This window comes from Falco cherrug, chromosome Z (assembly GCF_023634085.1).
Source record: "Falco cherrug isolate bFalChe1 chromosome Z, bFalChe1.pri, whole genome shotgun sequence".
Lineage (NCBI taxonomy): Eukaryota > Metazoa > Chordata > Aves > Falconiformes > Falconidae > Falco > Falco cherrug.
The window spans coordinates 61,781,108-61,804,693 of NC_073720.1; the positions used below are offsets into that span (position 1 = coordinate 61,781,108).

The window sequence follows — 23,586 nt, forward strand, 5'->3', positions numbered from 1 at the left end:
GTCAGGCTCTTCAGATGTCTTGATGTTTTTGTTGAATGTAATTGATAGGAATTGAAAAAACTAACATGCATCCATATGTATGACCGTTTACAATTGTTTGTTATCACTTTGATAGCACGTGGATTTCATCTTATTGATATATTACAGAAATGGCAAAAAGTACCTGATATACAGCAATGTCATCTGTGTGTTATTTTTTTTAATACTGATAGTTACCCAACATCCAAATACACTCAACATTCCTCTTTTACTTTTTTTTATGTTGTTAGGCCTTGCACAACTTGCCTTGAAAACATATATCAGCTACTGAAAAACCAAGTCATTAATAAAATATTCAGTAGCTACATTTCCTGATGAAATTAAAGAGTAATACAATGTTATTCATGTGGTAGGTTTGATAAATAAAATGTAATCTAGATTAATGTAAAAAAGAAGATTAAAGATATTGTCTGTACTAGGTGAGAATGCATGCTAATGAATGTATTGCACTTGAGATTTTTTATCCATTTCTTATGACTCTTTGAACGTCTACAAAAAGGTTTGCTAATTAAGTGTGGTTGAAATTTAAAGTACATGCATCCATCCTTTTCCCAGGAGACACACTTTGAGGTCAGCTGAAACAGCTGGTAGAGGCATGGCTTCTGTGGACAGACCAACAAGACACTTTTGCAGATTTTCCCTTGAAAACAAGTAGAGTAAGACTAATCACTTTGGAGAAGGAGATAGTTACACCCACCTGTCTCACTTTTTACTGTCTTTCTTATCTCCTGTGAGATGACTGCAGGATGAATACATTTCACTGCCACAGATTTCTTCCCCCTGTTGCAGTGGTGAAGCCATCCAATTTTGTCAGTGGGGAGGTTTGATGGAAAAGGTTGGATTTCTGTAACATTTTCTCCTTAGTTTGGGATAGTTGCTTTTGATCTGCAAAAATGGAGCTAGCTGCACAGTCATTGTGCATCTGTGAGTGCTTGAGCAGAAATATCTTCACCTGTGGCATGGTTTGCTGAGCTGAAAAAGTAGTCCCAGCTGATTCTTAAAGTTATTCTTTGCTAAATTATATCACAGCATATCATTATGATGAACTGATGCCATGCAACCAGAGACCTCTCTGTGACAGCATGATCTCAGAGGCAGCTCGGTGTTGTGCATAAAGGTTCAGGAGCTTCAGTTGGTTTTGCTTAGTTTTCTTTTATTATGCTCAATATGAAACAATCAGGACATCTGTGCTGAATGAATTACCAATATGTGACTCAGTAAAGTAGTGTGCCTGGCTTATGTACTATGCAGAAGGAAGAGCAGTGCTAGTGTGTATGCATGTAGCTGAAGAAAGAAGAGTTACGTACATTGTTTTTGTCTGACAAATCACATCCTGGTGGCATCTGCCGTAATTCAGACTTGGGAGTAAAACACCAGTGTCTTACTGTGACTGAAAAATATGAACACACTCAAATACTACTGGAGGTAGACCAGTTCCACGTCTGTGCTTACAAACTAGGTAGAAAATTACTGATGATCTTCTCTGTTGAAATCCTAAGCTTTTAAAATGTTGGAGATATTAGTAAAGTCCTTCAAGTACATAAGAGAACCTTGCCATCTTTTTTGACAAATTTGAACTTAGCAAAACTTTTCCTTTAGCGGCACATTGTAGTATTAACCAATTAAAGTATAATATTTGAGAGCTAGGCTGAGGAGCTGATGGCTGTTCAATGGCTAACAATGTCCTGCCTTTGCACAACAACAGGGTTTTTTACAGGTTCAGAAAGATTCACTGCAAAATAGAACAGATTTCCTGTGATTTCCAACACTTTTGCTTCCGATTTTGTGGATGACACTGTGGATTGCACTGCATGAGCCCAGTGCCGGTTTGTTAGCTGAAGTTTGTACTTTGCTTTGTGCAAGCATGCTGTAAAGATGCAGACACACCATAGTCAAACTTTTGAATGCAAAAGAGCATGAAGGCAAAAGTTTGTGATACACCACGTGCTTCAGAAGAAGAGTACTAAGGGCTCTGTCCCCACAAGTGAGCAGGCTGTCAGGCACATGGAGAGGAGTGGCACAAACCGCCCAGCATCCCCTTTGGAAGGACCCCATGCCTCCATGAATAAAGCAAAAGGCTCTGAAAAGCTGTGTGGTATTACAGCAGGATATAAGTGGCAAGCAAAAAGTTTTTGGAGGGCGCTCAGAGCAGCAGGGAGTCCCAGGCTGGAGGAGGCTGTGGCACACTGGTGGCAGAGCCTCAGTACTTACCAAATAAAGATCCTTCTCCCTACAGCTTGCGCTGTGAGTGAGACACAGACTCAGCAGGTGGCTCTGGGGAAGGTGAGGACAGCACTGCATTTTCTGCACCCTCGCAGTGGGGAAAGGGAAGAAGATGCTAGCAGTTGTCAGTGTCCAACTTAGTAGATGCACAGAAGTATCTGCTAAGCAAATGCAGGACTCTGGAGAATAAACACCCATTTCCAAATAATGATTGACAGCTGTCCCTCAGCTCTCACACACATCCTGGGGCATGCTGTTATGCAGAGCCCTGCAGTGCAGGTCTCAGGATTTTTTTGTAAGGTTGACATGTGAAAGTATAGGGCAGAGGACTCCCAGCAGATCCTTGCACAGTGTCCTGCATATTGCCAGCTTACAGAGTGACAGACACAAGTCTTAGCACAGTGCCTTGACCCCTGGCTTGTGCAGAGGCTGTGTATTTCTCCTGATGAAGAACTCAGTTTTATGTGGTTGAGTCTACCTTGTTGGTGCCTCAGGTTACGAATGTATAGCTTATGTAGGCATGGCATTCAAATAACAAAAAATATTTTCTTATATGGGAGAAAAGCAGGAATGAGGCTGACCAAGCAAGATACACAGTTAGACCTAGAGCACAATGGCAGGGATACAAACAAGTCCTGATGATACCAAAGGTAAACAGAGACGGCTCAGAACATCCTTGAAGTTACTTGATAAAAGCTTAAAGGACGTCTTTTCAGAGTAACTTCAGTTAGAACACGCAGCTGCAATAGTGAGAGTTAATTCCACTTTTGTGTAAAGAAATTTAGCTTGATAAACCCTTGCACAATACCATGTTGCATTGAACAAAACCCATCAGCTTCATTGCAAAATAAGAAAATATCATGGTAAGGAACAAAGACGAGAAAAATACTAATAAAATAATTACCTAGTCCAGTTATATCTAGAATGTAAAGATCTTAGTTCCAGAACATGTATAAACTTCTAATGGCAAGACTAGGTTCTGCATGTCAGCAAAATTTTGCTTTATGTCTGGGAGGTAAAACTTCTGGCCAGAGTAATTCAGTGGAGATTGATGGAGTGTCAATGCAAATATGGAGAGCATTGCATGGAGTGTGAATACTCTGACTTATGTAAGGATGGAACAATGTCCATGCATAAAACTAAAAATCCAGCAAAAGCAAAAAACCCTCCTGCACTGCATGTTCTTCTACCCCTCTGGAGTGGAACAGAGAACATGAACTTGGTCATTATTGGAAGGCATTTAGTATTGCAGGGATAGGTGTAGTACGGAAGCAGGAACAGAATGGAATAGTCAAAGTGGCCCTATTCTGAACGTATCAATAGACATATATTAAAATATATATATGCACACACAAATATATACATTTATCAAAAGAGAGGCAGAGGCAGAGACTGCTGAACAGTCTCCAAAGGCCACATCTGTATGAACCTTTTAAGCCACCTTTTTCCCTTTGCCAGCATTGCTCAGCTGGAACTGAAACCATAGGGTTTAACATTCTTGTATACATGGATCATTGCTGAATGAAATTCAGTGTAATGGACATAAAGGTATGAAAGATTAATAAATAAAATGTTAGAGAGTTTCCCCAGCTGTGGCTCCAAGACAGCTGGGAAAAGAGTCCTTCTGTGACCTTGTCCTTGGGCCAAAGTGGAGTGATAAGACAAGCACAAGGGTTAGAGCTGCCCTAAACCGCACAAGAGACCCCTGCCCAGCAATGCTCCATCCACAGCACATGTGACCAAGAACTGACAATCTGCCCTAATCGAACCCTTAACTTTTATATCAGAAAGATGCTTACTGGCCAAGGCATATTAACCAGCATGTGTTCACTCCCATTACATAGTGTGGAGTTCCTCCCATAGTCTCAGCTACCTTTTTCTGCTCACTTGAGAAATTGCAGTATTCCAGAACATTATATGATGACACATAAAGAGAAAATCTTAAAAGAAAGGGATCTTTTTCTGGTTGTCCCTTTCAAACTCTGGCTTTGATAGCAAGTATTAGCATGCATTCATGGCCAAATGGCCTATTGTTTTTCTTCCCCTTTTATGCTTATTTTTCCCTGGCTCTGGACCTCATGGGGCACCCAGGAAGAGCTGTCTGGTAGTCAAGTGGGAGAAGAGCCACCTGACACTTGGCAGGTTTCAGCTGCACTGCCCTGACAAATCTACTGTTGCCTTTGGGTCTGTCAGGTGGTTTTTCTCCTGCTCTTTGAGTTGCTTGTGCTCCCAAAAGAGTCTGGTCAAGTTTAAATATATTCCTCTATGAGCCACCTTGGTGTGATTTGTCATTACGAGTTTAGTACCCAGGGAGAGGTATTTCTCCTCTCCCTCCCCATTTCTTAGACACATGCTGTTTGCTTTCTGCTTCCTTTCTCAAGAGCCTATACCGGGCTCACAGAAATAACCCAGTGCTGGGCAACTAATGCCAGACAGAACCAGAAAAGAATTCAGCTCCCTGAGTTAGTTTCCCAGTAGAAAATGAAGGCATCTGGGCTGCTGTAGATGCTTTAGCTGTATGAGCTGCTAATGTTCGGGGGCGGGGGGGGGCGGGGGGGAGGCGGGGAGGGGTTTATAGGCGGGGGGGGGGGGGGATTCAGAGCAAAGTGGCATGAGAACAGCACCATGCCAGGTTCTGCTCCTCAGCACCAGGAAGCTCCTTCATCAATGGCATCTTTTTCCTTATGTGGAGAAGATGTGATTTAGGTCAATCCAAAGAAACACATCAGGTTTAGAAACTCTGAAAAATATCATGTGTGCTATGACCGATGATGATCTTGTTAATCATTTACTTAATACCAGTTGATATACTTAGTATTATATTTTATGCAGCATTGCCTCTTACAGTGTTGGCAGAAGAAACAGTGAAGTCAGTTTGTGACACTTGGTCCCATTTGTTGTCTGGAACTGTAAATAATGATCTGCTTTATAATACAAAATCTGTGTGGAGCCAATCATTGCATCTGTATATGTACACACAGGCAAAGCCTGTCAAAGAGAAAAAAGAATGTGATTCTTATCCCCGTGTTGGGTGGATCTGGGATGGCTCTCCTAATTGAAATTACTGTGTCATCGCAGACTTTAGGCAGTTATTCTGGTAACTCCAAAGCTAAGGCAAACCATGCAAATGGCAGGTAATCTATCTCAGACACGATGCCACAGTAGCCACTGAGTCATATTTATTCATCCACAGAACTGTGCATAGGGATCTGCTTTATCATATCAGCCCTCATTATCATCTGCCATATCCTTTTGAGCTACTCCTTCCAAAAGCAAGCTTTTTTATTTATCTAGAAAATTTAAATTAATTATGCATGAAACTGACAGTTATTCATCCCTGTCTCCTTGACACCGTAGATCTGGGGGAGGCTCTTCTCCAGCCCCTGACAAAGTAGCAGTGTTGGACACCATATTAGTTGTGATGAGGTAATGTTACTTTAGTCCTGCCCAAGGAATTCTCACTCTTTCCTCCTGGACTAGCTGAAGGAGCTGTAGGTTTTGCAAATGTCCAGTGATCAAGTTACCATACTTAAGTAACCAAACAGGGTGAATGAAGAATAAAGTTCAAAGACCTGTGGCTATTTAAGAGACGTATATGTGAGACATTGCTGTTAAGCTCCATCTTACACTTTTTGAAGTTAACCAAAATGGCTAGACCCATTTAAATCAATTGGCCTAATCACAGCAAGGGCACCTGTGTGAGAGTATCTTTGCAGATGAAGGCACAATTTTGACAGACATTAACCACAAAACCCTCCAAATGTTAGCTCCAAATAGGTGCATTGCACTGTGAGAAATCATAGCTACCATGATGCAATAACCAGGGTATTAGGAAAAAACAGATCCCAAGGCATCATTGTGTTCTTTATAAACGCTAACTTAAATGAACAAGCACAACTGCCACCACAAACCCCTAAATACCACCAAACAATAAATGCCCACAACAAAAACAAGAGAGGATTTTGCTGAAGAGCACACCAAAGAGGGCTCCTTCTTAGCTTTGTCTGGACAAGGAATAAGGTGAGAAGTGTCTGTAAGTGTTTCCTCCAAGGTCTCAGATTCCCTGATTTCTGTTATTTTCCAGACATCACCATCAGCCATGTTTATGAAAGTAGCATAAATGTATCTAGTGCCAGCCTCCTCTAGATGGAAAAACCTCACCACTGGCCCCACTTTTCATTTGCAAGACATCAAATTGTTTTGTTTGTACTATTAACATGGCTCCCAGTCTCTTCCTCAGCTTGCTATAGGGCCTGGAGCAGTCTTTGATAGTGAATGGGAGTTTGTCAAGAAACATTCCATGAAACTTAGCAAACGAAATGTATGCTTATTTGGGAAAAATATCCTTGAAGGATTTTCTAAATCCTGCTGAGCAGTGTCCTCCTTGAGAACTATCTTCCTTTGGAATGACAGTGATCCATGAGACTCTGCAGAGGATCCCAGGCTCGTACCACGACCAGCCTACTGCTCTCAGTGTAGTGGTGGGTGCCTTGCTTGCTCTGTTCAAATTTTTACCCGCTTGGCTGCAGGGAAACAGTAATTACAAACCAAGATATTTTTTACTGAAAGTATTTAGAAACAAGAACAGTATGCTATTATGCACGACAGGAACCACTTCCTCATTCACACCACGTGCTCATGAGAAGTCATGCTAAGGCTTCTGAGTAAACAGGAGAAATTTCATTTAATGTTCCATAAGGAACATTGTTTTGGGGCTTGTTTGTTTGTTTCTCAGAATACACAGTGTTGAGAGGCCTATCCTTGTGAGAAAATTAACTGTAAAGTGATTATGTGCTCAGGAGAAGGAAAGATGGAGTTGTGGAGGGTGAACCCTAGTCCCCAAGACTAAGATAAATAGGATGGTCTTTCAGAACAGCAAGGGTGGCTGGTGCAGCTTGCAAAGAAGAGGAGAAGAGTCACCAAGTCCGTCTCACCTGTGGGAACCAGTTTGTTGGTCCCAAGCAGCTATACCACCATGCCCTTGCAAGCCTGAGAGGCACCAGTCTGGCTGGCTGCTCCAGACCCACAGGAAGGAGCTCATCACCTTAAGCTGGTTTTAACCTGAAGAAATGTGATACATTAAGGGCTTGTGTTTGGCTTGGTCTTGGTTTGGAGGCTCCTGGTGGCTCTTGGCTTTGAGGCTGGATGAGGACCAGACTGTAAGCACGGTGTTTTGTGCTTGTGTTGATTCCAGAGGAGTATATGCTGCCTGGCTAGAGTATGTGCTGATGCTTTCAAGACCAACAGACAAATGGTGCTATTGACTTGTAACACAAAGTTTTTTATAACCCTGTAACAGAAGCTCAGTCTCAGAGCAATGGTGGCTGGACTTTTAATGATGACAATGAAAAATGTCATATATCTATTAGACTCTCTCAAATTAGCTCTGTGTCCTGTGTACCTGACTCCCCCTTTTACTGCTTAATGTGTAAGAAACCCTGTACTGTCAACACTTACTGCTTGTACTAGCAAAGATGTTAGCCACCAAATAGAAATTTGTAGACTGCTTGTTTAACTGTACACTTTTACTTCAGCCTAAGTCTATTTGTGTAGTAACTTTTCTGATACTGTGCAAATGAACCAGAGAGAAGTTGGAACCAGAAAAAAATTGACAGTTGTGTTATTTCAGTGTATTGTGTTTGGGACCAATGTACCTGCTTGTGTGTTTGCATGGAAATGCTGATAAACCATGAGAATATGCTTTTGATGGTGGGAAATCTATTTTTATTAAGTGGCTTGCATGACTGATCTGATGCTAAATAAACTAGTAAATCTAGAAATGCTTACATCTATTATTTGCTGACAGCTAATGCTCAGTGCAGGATAAGGAACAACAGTCATCATTATAGGGAGATGCAGTGACGGATGTTATCTGTATAGCACAGCCTTGAATGAATTCCAACTTGGTGTAGCATTTCCCCTTCTCCTCTTCCCTCAAAACCTTACAGTTGGATTACAAACTAAATCTGTTATTAGTGGTAAAGTACAGAACTAGGGGGCTTGGAAAGACCTTTGTAAGGTTGCCTAGGCTATCCCTGTGCCCCAGGGAGGGTTATGCAAGATAAGATGCACCTCACTTGTTCTTAAAGACCTACAGCAATAAAGACACTGCCACTTCCTTGTACAATCTCCCAAATCGTTTTGCTATTCTTATGACTGGCAAGTATTTCATAAAGTTCTGAGTCTTTTTGTTACAGTTAACTGTCTATTATGGTGATCTGTTTTCTGCAACCATTTCTTATGAATCTGAAGTTTATTTAAATTCTCTTCTGTTCAGCATTCTTCTCTCTCAGCAGCACAAACCAAGTCCTTCCCCACAGGTCATAAGCCCTAGATCTTTCACTGTTCTTCTCGCTTCCATACAGATTTTCTGCCTGTAATTGACTACTCTCTGTCGAACTATGCAGCCCAAAGCTGCATGTGGTCCCCGAGAGGAGGTCTTAGCAAGACTGAGGTATTGGAAGCATTTTCTTTCTCTGCTTTGTTTACATATCTGTCATTTAACACCCTCAGTGTTGTTCCCTCCTGCTCGGTTTGTCATGGGTCACAACCACCATAGGTCTGCAGAAGAGCTGCTTGGCCAGTTGGCCACTATCTTGTACTGGTGAAACTTGTTATTCCTGCCACTCACAACTCCTTAGCATTGCAAACTGCTTAAACGCAGAGTGCCTTTACACCCCTTTGTGGGAGATGGTTTTTCAAAATCCCTGAAGGATCCAAGAAATAAATGCTGATAAGCAATGCAAGACGTTCTGTATGGTAACAGTGCTCCAGAAAAACTGTCTAATTTGGTGGTTCCATGAATGCTGCTCAATCCCTTCCCAAGCTAAGGCAAGGCATAGGTTCTTACTACAGTTTCATGAAATCATCTTCTTATCTCCATGAAAGTATGGAAAAGGGCAGCAGGAAGGCAAAAGGAGAGAAGAGGGCATGTGTAGGAGCTGGATCTTACGGACTTGAGCTCCCCCTTGAGCTCAAAATTTTTGTGCTTTGGCCTGACCTCAAAAATAGCGCATCAGTGGTGTGGAACCTTGACTTAGAGCACATCACGCTGGTTTTATAGCAAGCTTGAGACAAGAAAATGGGGCATAAGAAAGAACTTACAGGTTTGCAATGTGACAGAACTACTCAGAGGGACTATCCATAAGTTAGAATAGCTGGGGAGTTACACAAAACCATCTCGCCTCATAATTAACAAGTATCTGCATTTCTGCTGATGCCTGGTGCAATCTGGTTCTTAATAAAGCCCTGGTTTTTTGTAGTTCTGATGTCCTTCTGAACAGTTACACCACCTTATTTCCTTTAACATGTTGTACATACGCAAGTAACTTTTTGTCTAAAATATCCAAGGATGCAGATGCTTTGGGAAATGATTCAACATTTTTACATGCATTGTGAATTCTCAATACTTTTATTTGTTTGACATTTTAAAAAAATAATACATGAAAGGCATCTTCCTCCATTTTTTTTATTATACTTCCACTTCTGCAGGCAAAAGGCATGTAGCAGGTAGAACATGTGCTGGGCATCAAGCTTCCTCAAGTTCTCTTCCACAAATGTTCAGTTTCCATGGTACAGGCTGGGTGGCACAGAGGCAGAACTGAAAGGTGTTTTGCCTCTGTAGAGCATATACACAACTTGATTCTTCATCTTACCTCTGCTTTGCACTAGGAAGCGTTGATTCCTTATAATCCCAGTAGAAGGCGACCAGCCTCCATACAACATCACTTAAAGTGCTATTTATTGGAGCTAACACAATAAAGAGACAGTAGTATAACTTTGCATCCCTTCAAATGCTGGGAACCCCGACTTGTGAGCCATCAAGCAGGTCTCTGGCACAGCATGCTGTGCAGATCCTACCTGTGGAAGGGTTATCCCATTTTTTGTTATTCAAGCTATTGCAAGTTTTTCTTAAAACATTCATCATTTCATTCATCGAACTACTTATCATTACTACTATGCAGCGGTAAGGATATCCTGAACCTGCTGCACTGTCAGACACAGGGAAGGCCATACAGGTGCTGTACCTGCTGGTACTGTGTGGCAGCTGCTTGCAGCCTCCTCTGAGTAAGTTCACCCTGCCGCCAGGGAACACGCACAGTGCAGCACAGGCCTGGGCCAGCTCAGGTTAACTGCTGTGTGCATCACTAACTCCCTGGTGTACAACGGTCTTCTGGTGAAGATTACTACACCTGCAGGTCTTGGGAAACTTTCAGCATCTCACCTCTAATGGGCTGTGTTTCTGTACAGATGTTAATGTTTTAATTGTAGCTTTTAAAATAGCCTGATTGGTTGAGACAGGGAGACCATGAAATTCCACAGATGGCTATGCACATAGGGTCTCCATGCTTCATACTGTATGCATAAGAGATGCCGGTTTGTGGGGGCATTCCTCATGCTCCAGTGAACAGGCATGCTGTGATTTCTTTCCTCCTTCCTCCCAGCTGTGAGGAGCTCAAAATCCTGTTAGGCATACAGACAAGGACGGGTCGCATGCTACCCAAATAACAGTTAAGTACTCATGTTTGCAACTGCTCAGATGTACCCCACCGAGTGCTGCCCTGCATCCCCAGTGAATCTTGGCGCTCGAATTCGTAACACCACACGCTAGCTGTAATGCTGTCTGATTGGAACCCAAACTGACCACAGCACTCAGACTGACACCCTGAAGAAGTCAGGGAGCATTACTTAGGGTAGTAATTTACTCTGCAGTGTCATAACCTGCCTCAGAGCTGGGTCTGTGCTAGCAGGCAGGTCAGCAGGCCCAGGTACAGAGCTCAGGAAATGCTTTCTATCAGGCATCCCAGGGCACAGCCAAACTTGTCCCCAGATGGCTGGAGCAAGGTCAGTTTCTGACTACAGCAATCAATCTTCTAATAACTTCATCTATGCTGCCTGTATCAAAAAAACATTTCTGAGGATCGCTAGGTAGTCATACTCACTTGACACATTGAAAGAGAAATTTTAAAGAAAATCACTTCGGAAGAGACAGTTCTGGATAATGCATTTGGGACACCTTAATCCAGATATGACATCTCTTATTGTGTGGGTCAGCTGTGAAATGCACACAGGTATCTCCCGTCATGTGCTGTTATCACCTATGTTTGTTAGGAAGGTAACCCTAGCATAATCACTCCCTACCCATACTGTAAAAAACTTAAGTCACCAGCACAACTCAGTGAGAACTGGGAAAGGCAGAATGAATGTATTATGAAGTTTATATTGTGATCTAGGACTTAGGATATATTCTTTCCTGTAAAGCATTTAATATTTAGCATAGATTTATTATCGTATCTCCCACCTTCATACTCTTTCACCAGGAAATGGGTTTAAACATCACTGTTTTTTCTATTAATTCTAATTAATGTCTGTAATAATTTTCCAGATCCAAAGTGACCTCTGTACCTATTCCTATCCCACTTCACAGAGGGTGACAAGATACATGGCCTACAAGAGTGTACCATACCTCAGAGGTCACAGTTCATTTTCTCAGCAACAGAAGAGCAATGCAACTCTTTGCTCTGAAGTCAAATGCTACCGAACTCTCCTGCCTTTATGCAGGCTTAGTAACAGAAACAGCCTATCTTCACTGAAAGCACAAAAAGCCATGTCACTGAACACTAAATAAAGATAAGTACTCTAGAGCTGTTAGAGCCCTTATAATGGGCATTTGGAACAGGGACCTCTTAATCTTTTCTGCAGTGCCTAGTGTTGTACAAACATCATCCTATAAGTGTCTTGTGCTCCTTTTAATCCGTTTCTCCAGCTCTGAAGTGCCTCTGTATGGATTTAAACTGGGCTTTTTACAGAACAATGGAATATTCTTCTCTATGTACATCTGTACCACAACCCCTCAATTAGTCAGTCCCAGCAGTTTTAAAAAAAGAAGACATAAATATGCAGATTCACTATACATGTAATCTTTATAACTGGGAAGAATAAATAGGGTACACTTCACACAGCTTTCTCTATAATCATGTCAGCATTCATCCCACAGAGCAGTACTGCTAGGGATTTCATGCTTGCCTCTGTGCCAGTACTAGAAAAGAGTGGACCCTAGCATTTAGGAAAAAGTGTGTCTGCTGACACCGACTCCTTAGTGTCCTTGGTGATGAAAGATCACCTTGTGAACTCGCATTACTGCTGGGGAAACAAGGAAGGTAGAAAATATGGGAAGAGTAAACAAGGAGTTTAAAGGGAACCACAGAACACACAAAACCCAACAGGGAGTTGACATTTTCTGCCTGTGAAGGCACCAAAAAGCTGTTGGATGCCACTGCCTTTAACTGTCTTAAACTACTAAATGCCTTAATACAGGAAACATATTGGAAAAGCCCTCACTATATTTGGTGTCATGTTTTTTCTCACTCTTTTCTTGAGCAATAAGGAAAGTCCTCACTGTTCAGAGTTCAGCTACAGTGGCCAGTGTCAAAAGAGGCAAATATTTTCTTCCTGAGAGTTACCAGTCCTTGGATTGTACGCATGAAACTAGCCCCAAAACATTAGGGCTTTCCCTATCACACAGCTAAACTTGCCGCCACTAGCACTGGTCATGCATAGGGATAATTACAATCTCACCTGTGAAAATGGTGCATCCCAACATCAAAAGTTTAACGACAGGTTTTAAAGAGAATTCAGGTCCCTAGCTGCACAGACAGTAATCTTTTGAAAGCCCTTGCTATGCATCTGTCAGCATCACTGGGTAGCTAAATGTCCTCAAAAATGTGACCCTCCATCCACCAGCAGAGCTGAGCAATTCGGCAAAGCTTAAGCTTTGGCCTTCAGTCGCTTATGTTTTAAGAATGCTAATTTCATTTATTGCAAAGATCAATCTAGGGGTATTATAGGTGTGCTGTTGCACCTACACCAATGCCTATACCTGAAGCAAGCTAGTGGTCCTTTCTGTTGCTTTAGTAATTCCAGGATTTTCAGTTAAGGAAGACCAAAAAAATCCAAAAAAACAAATCCAAAACCAAACACAAAAATACCCCCCCACACAATTACATGCAAAGTTAAGTACAAAATTATTTAGAAGTGCAAAGTATCGTAGATGATCCATTGGAGGTTTGGTATTTTGACAACTGTGTGATTAAAAGCACACTAAAAACTATGGAAGGACACCTGATGACTTAAATGAGCTTTGGATCTGCTGTAAGGGCATTTCTTTATCTATGCACTGTTATATACAACAGTTAATTAAATTACAGTTACAACACTGAAGAAATGCCAATAATGAATACTTATTTTTGCTAACAAGAGCGAATAGCTTTCTTATGAGTAGTATCATTTAACAACTTAGCTATGTAATATCCCTATGATAAAACAATTTTTTAAAACAAGTTACAGATGCACCTGCACAACCTAAATAAATCAAAAATTTTCAGTAAATATAAAAATATATATTACAAAATTACATCTTCAATCAGATGCTGCCTGTACAGTGACCTGCACCAGCAAAATCCTGAGCACTCCACTCTCAATACTCGGTAAGAGGTGAGTTCATGCTACATTTTTCAAGCCCAAACACACATCTTGTGTTTTCTAACTAGGAAGCCAGGGGTTTATAGATTCAGACTACTCTTCACACAGCTGCAGAGTGCTGAGCAGGAAACAGAACCTTGCACCATGCATTAGGAATGTATGCTAAGTATCACATCAAAAAGTACTTGGTAAAGTTGGATCCCTCAACATAAAGGTTCAGGTATCATTCAGGAACAATATTAATCACCTCTTAACTCAGTAGCTAACCTATGCTAAGCTAAACAATATAATTTGATTGCAAGAAATGCACGGGCTTTTAAGTCACTGTTTGCCTATGTTTTCAGTGCTTTTTTGAGGTCAGAGTAGAAATTGGCTAGGGTACTAGACATGGCAGTGTCTACTGCAGATTGTGGTAGCATCCCTCGCAGTTCAGTCTGAATATAGCCTGTCAAAAGACTGTGGCTAGGATAGTCCTTAAGAGGGACGCAGAACCAACCGCAAGGGTGATTGAATCCACGGACAAAGTTAGGTCTCACTTCTCCATAGTCTAGGCTTATACCTATTTAAGGGGAGAAAAAAAAACAGAAGCAAAAAAGAGGAAATTAATTTGAGACATAAAAAAATAAAGGTACAGTGAATTTAAAATTTACAAGTTTCTGCTTGGGTAATGTAGTTGAAGTGACAGGCACACTTCAAGTTTCTGGGTACTTTCATAGAAGAAAGTTTGTCTTCATCCAAACTCCATGACATGCAGAGCTTGATAAACAGAAATTCCAACATTAAAAAACATTATTCCCATTTACTAGCAAGCTGAGCAAGTTGTTACTCCACATAGTTTGCTGTAAAAGCTAAGTTAGAGCACTCAATTTGTCTCCTGTCCCACAGCTGGCATAAATGAAACTTGGCACACAGGGATGGCTCAAGTAACTTTTATGATTCTTTAAATCTGTAAAATGTTAAGATCCCTTTGAAATAGTTGTTGAAGACCATCTTACACCATTTTTGAGTGTTTACCGCAAAACTAAATTTATTTTGTATCAAATCTTAAGCCAAGCAGCTGTCGCAAAGTAAGAATTAAACAGAGGTAAGTGGTGCCTTACCGCACGTTAGAAGCCCATCTTCATAGCTTGTAGTGTAAGAGAAATCAACAAATTCCCTTGGTGCTATGATGTTCCAGAGCTGGCCAGCAGTGGTGTAGCGCATCACACAGCAGTTCTTGTTGAGTGACAGAATAAGGAGGGTAAGACAACAAAGATACCTTAGTATAATGAATATAGGGAAATTTATGCTTGTAGGCAGCTAGTCTTTTCCACAAATGTCGCAGACTCTGTCAGCTACACTGTGAGGGCTGAATGGCTGTGTCATTTTCAGTCTAAATGCTGGAAGTTTGTAAGGACTTGCAGTCTGCACCAGAAAGCTGCAGGGGCAGAGAATATCTGGCACCTTAGTTTAGTCAGTAAACCATACTGACAAGAACTAGAAAACGGTGTCATACCTGGGAACTGAAAGCCATGTGGCTTTTATGTTGCCTAACCATTACTGAGGAAGTCTGAAAGGACCATGAATAAATCGTGAGAGCCCTCTCAGTATTAAGATGCTGTCAAGTACTTTTAATCCAAGTGAAATATAAAACAGAATGCAAACAGTTCCTCAAAAAAAAGGCTTTCTTATAAGACAATAGAGTTTGTATAAATTTTAGGGAATAATTAGCAGAAATACCTTGACATATATATCTTCCTTAAGAGCCACAGCAAAAGACATGTTCAAGTCAGATGTCCACAGGGCTTTAAAGTCATAGTGAATGCCCCCAGTAACCAAAAGGCTACCTGTTCTTCTGTAATCAACTTCAAACCTACCTTTCTTTAACAAGTCCTGCCCCTCAGTATGAATTACTTTGTCTCCCAGCACACAGTGAAGTCAGCCTTTCAGGAAGAGGGAGAGGCTGGAGCTTCTGTACGTGTGGATTATTAATACCCACAATTTTGGAATGGAAGAAAGCAAGCCATATGAAAAGGCTTTGGCATATAAAATACCACACTGTAACTCTATGTGAATTTTATCAAGAGGCTACCAGAGCTCCCAGATCTGAGAAAATTGTGACCAACCAATTTTCACTCCTTTATTTTTAGAACTTCAAGCTTCAGAATAGGACTGTGCAGCCAGAAAGCCTCATCTGAGGTCACCCACTGCATGTATGTACAGTATCTCATGTTCATGCAGAAAATGGGCATAAAAATGGTAGTATTAGTTGGAACGACTGCTCTGCTGTAACATTAAACTCATGTATGCATCTATACACATTTCCCTTAAGAATATAAACCAGTCTTCACCTCTTCAAATGTTTCTATGATGTCCATTGTAGTCATTAAGCTGTCCCAGTCTAGTCTATAAGGTCCAGGGCGAATATGATCCACTATTCTGTTAGTAACATCTTCCACAACTCCTTGAGCTTTGTAGCTAGACAAACAGATGTTTACAAGTGAGAAATTCTTTATAAATATTCCGTTAATTTGCAACAGCATACTTACTATGATACCTCGGTAGCTGGAGTTATGGTCAGTGAACAACTGTATCACAAAAACAGTACACAAAAAGACCTATGGGTGCATCTGTTCTTCTCTGCAATAAATGTTACTCTGAGAAATTTTGTCCTTATGCTGCAATTAATATTTTGTAAATGGCAAACTCCTTCCTCAGGCAAAAAATCATTCATCATGTTTAGTTCTCTTACAACTTGTTATTTTGCTCTTCTTGCTGGGCAAGCAAGGGAGTCCAGGAGGGACAAGTAAAGCTAAAAGCTAAAAGCAAAAAGAAAGGACAGCAGGACTACAATGGAAAAAAAAATATTTCATAAAGTAGAAATAACAGTAGTAAAAGCAATCTAATTAGAACTACACTTTACTTTGGTGGCATGTAAGAGTACCAAATAATTAATATAGTGTAAGACATTACAGAACATTCTTCTGTTACCAGATATTTTTAGTAGACATTAGAGATTTTATTTACTTGTGTTACAGGTCCTCCAGTTCCTGAAGGGGAAGAATACATCAGGACAATTATTTTCAGAATAATTCTTATTCATTAAGCTGTTCTTATTAATAGTAGGTAACTTAACAAATCAAGTAACAAATTTATCTATTCCCTTGCACAGTTCACCCATATGCATTCTTCATTACCTAGCTGTAGCCAATATTAGCTGTATACTCAGAACAGAGGACCATGTGAACACGCCAGTGGCTTCCAGCTAGGTGTTTGGAAAGTTCTTCAAAGAGTCGTTACTTTCGCCAGGTGTACACACAACCCTGGAGTCTTCATCTGCACATAGCAGCTGCTGCTCTCTTGGCAGTGATTCAAGTTACACAAACTTTTGGTGCCAGTGTGCCTGTGGCCCTGCACAGTCGGCAGACTCTTGGTGTCTGGAGTCATTGGCTCTTGCAGACTTAACAGGACTTAAATTCTGCAGACTGCATCAGTCTTTGACATACTTGCAAATGGTATCTTTTCACATGACTTTTCATTTCTTCAGAGTGCTATTTTCTAGTAACTATTTCTCTGCCTAAACCTACAGATACCAACAGAACCCAGTGACAGAAACTCATGCAGGAAGGACCTATATGTCACACATCTTTCCCATAACGACACGCTTGATATTTTACTAGATTGCAATTGCATAGTCACTGTAGCAGTTCAAGCATTGACTGCATTGCTGTCCAGTAATACTTTGGACTGCTGAACCTGTACTTGATTCTGTGGTTTGCAGACAATCTTTCTAAAAGGTCTGGGCATATGTCATTGCCCACTTCAGCCAACAGGAGTTTTGTATTACGTTCCACAGTTTTCATTGTTTGTTGCTCTAAACACCATGCAATGCTAAAGCATCGAAGTATAACGCTAAAAAGACATGGTACAGGCAAACTAGATGATCCACTTATCTTCCAGCCAATCTGCGTAGCTGAGGGCTGTAGAATCCACAACCTTAAATTCTAAATTCTAGAAAACACATCTGTGAACCTTAGAATGTATTTGTTCTGCAGACAAACTTACAGATATCCACTGAATTCCTCTGATGGTTTACGCCACACAGTTGCATCTTTCTGAAAGAAAATGCAAGATATGGTGTTCTCACTTACATACAACTAAAAAATGCCCAGAAAATGCTTCAATTTTTCTGAAGAAAAGCAAATTTACCATTAACTATGGTTCACCCCAAAGTTCTCATGGACCTGGGCACTTTTGTACACTTTTCTTAAGAAGATGAGCAGATGTTTCAGACATGATTTTACTTGTAATCTTCCGTTCTTTAAAAAAAATCTGTCATACTTTTCCAGTGTCAAATGCTAGAATTCTGCACAGAAATAGGGCTCCGCAGACTAAGCCAGTTCGCTATGAAAACACATAGAATAATGGAACTACATTACTAGGTAAAGCCTTTCAATTAAAAGGCAACTGGAAACCTATTATCTGAACACTACTCATAGGCGAAGACCACAGAACTTCTGCTTCCACTTCTGTAACACATGACCAAGCAAATGTGTGCAGAAGATGCTGACAGTGACAGACAGGAAAGCTTAAGTTTCCCTTCTCTCTTAGATGCCTCAGTAGAAGTGCTTTGCAAGCAGTAGTCTATTCATTTTAAAAAGTTAGCCAGAGAAAATAAATAAACCAGTATCTCCTGATTTTTATCTAACCATGGAATAGAACCCATGCACAAAATCTCTGAATTTCAGTGTTAAAGGGCTTTTTTATTTGGAATCATAAGCACAAAGGACCAAATGTCCTTAAGAACAGTAGCATAAGTACTGCATCCAGAACCATTTAAGATATTTTGTGGCAAAACACGTCTCCCTGGCAGATAGCTAAAGCTCTGAATTTCTTTTACATGGCACAGTACCAAAACACAAGGAAGGCAGGAAGTCCAACTAGAAATTTTACAGGGGTAAAATCTGGGCAATAATATGATCTGAAACAGTGAGATTCAGGTAACTTCTTAAACTAAAACAATGGTACAGGTATAAGACAGCATTTAGCAAAGCAGCGGTAGTGTAGCTGTTTTGCAAAAGTGAAAGGCTTGGATCCCCTGTTACTCCCTTTCAAGACTGACTTTATTAATTTTGCAAATAATCAAGTTACATTTGGTACAATTGACACTCTCTAACCAATGTCTGCCTTCAAAGGCAAAAAAAAGAAATACAAGACCCACCCAAACCACTGTAACAAAAAGGCAAAGATAGAAATTTACCATACCAGTTCTACCACATTGCTACACTGGAAGATCATAATATATTTTGACCTCCTGTGCAGGACAGGATAAAAAGTATTCACCCAGCCTAGAACTGATGCACCAGCAAAGTCCATTGAGCTTGATGCAGCAGGACTCAGAAAAGCCAAACAACTCAAAAGAAGGTTTTGGCTGTGGTGGTGCCCTGTCTCCACCACGCCCCATCCACCTCACCCCACTGTGGAAGCCACAACCACTAGTGGGGGTTGTGATGGCTGCATCCAGCTTACTCTGGACTTTGGGGGATGGGTGACAACATGGTAGCCAAGGGCTGTCTGGAATGATGACCCAAATACCTTGCTGATATGCAAATATGACTGTAAGTCAATCATCTTACTTTATAAATGGTGGACAGCCCAGAGCACGTTGAGCTCTCCTGCACAGCGGCAGGTGACACACCAGGTTCTCCCTTTGAGTATGGGCGCCTCTCAAGGTTACTACTCAAGGCTGAGAGACTCCCTGCCGCAATGGATTCTTGATAAGTGATTAATAGCATGCTAAACTTTGAAGCCTGAGCTAAGTCACATAAAGGATTGATTGTGCACATCTAACCCTTTAGACATAAACCATCGACCAAGTCTGCAACTAGGAGTGGATCCAGCTGCAGTTAGACTCCTGTCTGAGAAGAAGTTTAGAAAGCAAGGGGGCTCTTTCTGAACCTCATGACTCAAGAAGAGGGCCTCCCTGAGAGTTTTGTCTGACCCAGTCCTCTGTGCAGTAAATAATCAGGTGTACCTTGCCATTGAATCTTGTTGAACTATTTACCACTTAACTTTGTTATATCAATAAAGTGTATTGTTGCTTCTCTCTTACAAGTGAAGTACATGACTCTGTCTGCAATGATGCCAAACTGCTTGGAGAAAGCAGGAACTGCATCCCCTTTCACGGAAGGAAACATGATAATGTGGGGTCTCTGAAGGCAATGGAAACATGAGGCAGTATGAGAGAAAGACCTGAGAATGATCTCAGTTTTTTAGAGGAAGGCATTTGGAAGTTGAAGCAGGATGGGTTTGAGCATTACAGACAGACAAGATTCCAGAGGCCAACAGAGACTACCTGCGGGCTGTGGCTGGTTTGTTGAAAGCACAGATGAGCCCCTTGCCACACTGCTCGTGCTAGCAGTATTTCACGTTTTGCTTTAAGAAAAGCCTATAGTCCTGCACAGACGGGATCCTTCCGTGAGACACCTCCCTGAAACGGGTCGGAGGGTCGGCAGGAAACACCGCCACCTAGACAGGCACTGCCCAGGGAGGGTGGTTCCGCAGGGCCTCTCACGTCAGGCTCGCAGGAACGCGCCCGGTGTCCCACACCCGTGCTGTACGGCACAACAGGCGCTCCCCACCCCACCCCCCCCACCCCCCGTGACCCGCGGCCGCCCCGCGCACTCACCGTTTTCTTCGCCAGCCGCCAGGCGCGGTCCGCGATGCCGTGGTACTGCACCAGGGTGTCCCGCAGCCGCGCCGCCAGCGGGGCCGGGCCGGGCAGGCCATCCATCGGCTCCCCTCCGGCGGGAAGGCCCCCGCTACACCGACCGCACACCACAACCGGACGACACACCGCGGACGTCAACAGCGCGGCGCGACTCGCTCAAACCCGCGCACCGCGACCGCAGGGAGCGGAAACCACCGCCCCCGCCGGGCCCTCCCCCCCCCCCCGGGCCCACACCCCCCCCGCTCGGGTCGGGTGACAGCGGGCGGCCGCCGGGGTGCGGCGGGGGGCGCAGGACACGAGCCAACGGGCCCCCCCCGGCGCCAGGCCAAGCCCGGGCCTCCGCGGCCTTTCGGGGCGCGTGACGGTCGCTCGCGCGCGGGCCCCCCGCTGCCGCCACCAGCCCCGGCGCCCCGAGCCCACCTGCGGCCCGTCCCTCCGCCACCCCCGGCGACCGCACTGCCAGCCGGCCCGGCGGCCCAACGGCCGATGCCGGGAGCCAATGAGAGCGCAGCCGGCTTCCCGGCGCAGCCAATGGCAGCGAGATCCGCCGAGGGCGGGGGTGGGGCTCGCTGCCTTCCCATATCACGCGGCGTCACCGGCGCGTCGTCGCCGGCCGGAGGAAGGAGCGAGTCCTGCCGTTTGCTGCTCGCGGCGGGGCGCGGCGCCCTGATTGGGTGGAGGGAGTGGAGTGATGGGAGGGGGCGGGGACAAGCGGCGTGGGGAGCTTCCCGCGCGCGGCCGGTGGCGGGCCGGGCCCAGCGAGAGCTGTGCGGCCGCGCTGCGCCTCGCCTCGCCGGGCAGCGGGACGAGCCCTCGGGGGCCAGCTGCGGTCCCGGTAACACCCGACTGGCCCCGGTCGCCTGCGGTGGCAGTACGTTACTGCAGCATCGCTGGGCTGTTGAGCGGCCGGCCGAGCCTCAGTCACCCCACTCGTCTCCTCACGTGTGCCTGGTTCCTGTGACTTTGTGGGGTGGTTTGACCCGAAACCGGGACACTTCGTAAAGGCTTTTTTGCTGTGGCTTTATAAAGGTTTACACAGGGTTGCAGGTTTCCAGTTGAGCTGCCTCGTGGATGGGCTGAGGCCTGTCCTGCAGCTGGAGATGGGGTGAGCAGGAGCAGTGAGGGGTGCATTCCTTGGGCCACTGCTCCCGCGTTGCTGTTAGCTGTGGCATTGCTGTTAGCTTTGGCGTGTGAAGGCACAGACTCCAGCTGTGGTGGAACCAGAGACACTGTTGTGCAGAAGAGGTTATATTTATATCTGTGAGCCCGGATACAAATTCCAGCTGTACAGACCACCAGGGTCAGGGCGGAAAGGGTTCATGCAGTTACATAGCTATATATCATTACAAGTATGTAAACACCTTTTGGCTAGACAACCATGTTTATCTTTCTTACTTTCCTTCACAGTACCTAATTGTTCTCTTACCTCCTGTCAGATCAGACATTCTCCATCCTCCTCTCCCACAGTTAGCTCTGACTTTTGCCACAGCATCTGAAACTGAAAACAAAGTGTTTGTCCAGCTGTGAAGGGCTCAAGATGGTGCAGAGCACAGCAAATGACATACAGCGGTGAGAAAGCCTGGGATACTCTTGCTTTCAGTCTGCAGTACTTGAAATGTGATTGAAGTGTTTAGTTTTTGCCCTGTAAATCAGCATGCAGTCCAGATTCTTAGGAATAAGGCTAGCACCTGTGGTCAGCTTGTAGCTGAAGCAAACTCCACAGTACGTGTAACTTGGTTTCCTGCAGAACTGCACTGTTCACTGGACTTCATCTGATTCAGGCCAACAGAATCATATTGGGCAACATCCACTCAAAAAGACCAAACCCTTTGAAGGACAGAAAAAGAAACGGGGCAAGAAGCAGGCAGTTAGAGTAGGGGAACAACAGATCTTCTTTGTGTGGTAATAAGTTGTTCATTTTGGCCAATGAACGCTTTGAACATGGTTGTATTCTCAATACATGGCTTTACATGGCTTTTTGAACTGCCTGTAGCTCCTCTTGCCGTTTACAGCTCTCAGTCATTTTTCCTTAAATTAAACTGGGTCTCTAAACAAAGATCATGCTTTTGAGGACATCCGAAACAAAAAGTGAAGATGTCTTACATGCAGTCCTTGAAATTTTACAATGCGGATTCCAAAGAGTAGTTTTGAGCTGAAAGCATAGTGACACAGTAAGAATGTATTTCACCTGTTTTCCTTCAGACTCTTGTCATCTTCCTCTAAGGGAAAAAATGTATGTCTGACCAGCCCCTGGCTGCTTTGTCCATTCTTCCCTGCTGTGTTGCTGTCTTGAAGTCCAGTATTGTCTTGCCTTTGAGTTGCTTCATCTTCCCCGTGAGCTTTTACCTATTTAAACCCATCTGTTCACTTTTTTTGGAGGGAAACCTTTTCCTTGAAGGAGGGAATGACAAGTTTTTATTGGAAAATTATGATTTTTTAATAAAATCTTACTTTTAGAAATGTGTCATGTTTCCATGGGCTGGATGGATTTTAACGGAAGGCTGCCTGGTCTCTTGAGAGCTGCTCTGGCAGCTCATACTGCAAGTTTCTTAAGCCTGTAAGTCTAAGTCATCTGTGAAGCCCCTGGGCACTCTGTGTTCTGATACTCAATATTCATTTTATGGTTTGGGCCAACTGGGTGCTTTCAGGGCTTGTAAACTAGTTCTTCACTACAGTGAGACAAGTATTTCTAGGCTTCCCTGCTGTGCAGTGCAAAGTCAGTGGAGCACCTGAGATAACTGATGTGCAACTGATGCTGTATACATTTCCTGCATGATGTTCCTTCGCTAGCTACCGCGATACCTACAGTGCTACACAGCTTGAATTTATGCCAATGTGAGGAAAGTGCTATGAGGAGGCAAATACTAAATGTTGCTAACCATGCCATAACTGAGACTTTGCTGCCTCTTCCTCCTCAGTAGCTCCTGAACCACTCCCAAATTACACCAGAGCCATGTCACTGCCGGGTGATGCAGTACTGCTGTGGAAGATCTGTTGTTGTCGTAGAACACCTTACACAAGGAATTTTGATTATCATGATGGGTGGGATCCATGGATATTGTCAAAAGCCCAAAATACCTCTGTCCCCCAACCTGAAAGTAACTTAATAAAATTAAATTTATTATGAAAACTGC

General features: G+C 43.2%; 1 protein-coding gene across 1 annotated transcript; it reads right to left on the bottom strand.

Annotated features, from left to right (window-relative positions):
- Nucleotides 1-9,654: 9,654 nt before the first annotated feature.
- Nucleotides 9,655-20,983, bottom strand: STARD4 (StAR related lipid transfer domain containing 4). The gene is made up of 6 exons (XM_055699197.1): nucleotides 20,873-20,983; nucleotides 20,411-20,543; nucleotides 17,788-17,837; nucleotides 16,074-16,200; nucleotides 14,844-14,958; nucleotides 9,655-14,302 (listed from the first exon to the last, which is right to left on the bottom strand). Exons 2-6 carry the CDS (start codon nucleotides 20,513-20,515, stop codon nucleotides 14,076-14,078), a joined length of 624 nt encoding a protein of 207 aa, XP_055555172.1. The 5' UTR covers nucleotides 20,516-20,543; nucleotides 20,873-20,983; the 3' UTR covers nucleotides 9,655-14,075.
- Between the last annotated feature and the right edge of the window lie 2,603 nt (nucleotides 20,984-23,586).

What these genes read in the sequence shown, in the direction of transcription:
- STARD4 (XM_055699197.1), bottom strand. Translation starts at nt 20,515, where the DNA reads ATGGATGGCCTGCCCGGCCCGGCCCCGCTGGCGGCGCGGCTGCGGGAC. An exon ending in GAGGAATTCAGTGGATATCT is followed by an intron (nt 16,201 to 17,787) that starts GTAAGTTTGTCT and finishes CTGTTTGTCTAG; the next exon opens with CTACAAAGCTCAAGGAGTTG. An exon ending in TCATAGAAACATTTGAAGAG is followed by an intron (nt 14,959 to 16,073) that starts GTGAAGACTGGT and finishes TCACTCAACAAG; the next exon opens with AACTGCTGTGTGATGCGCTA.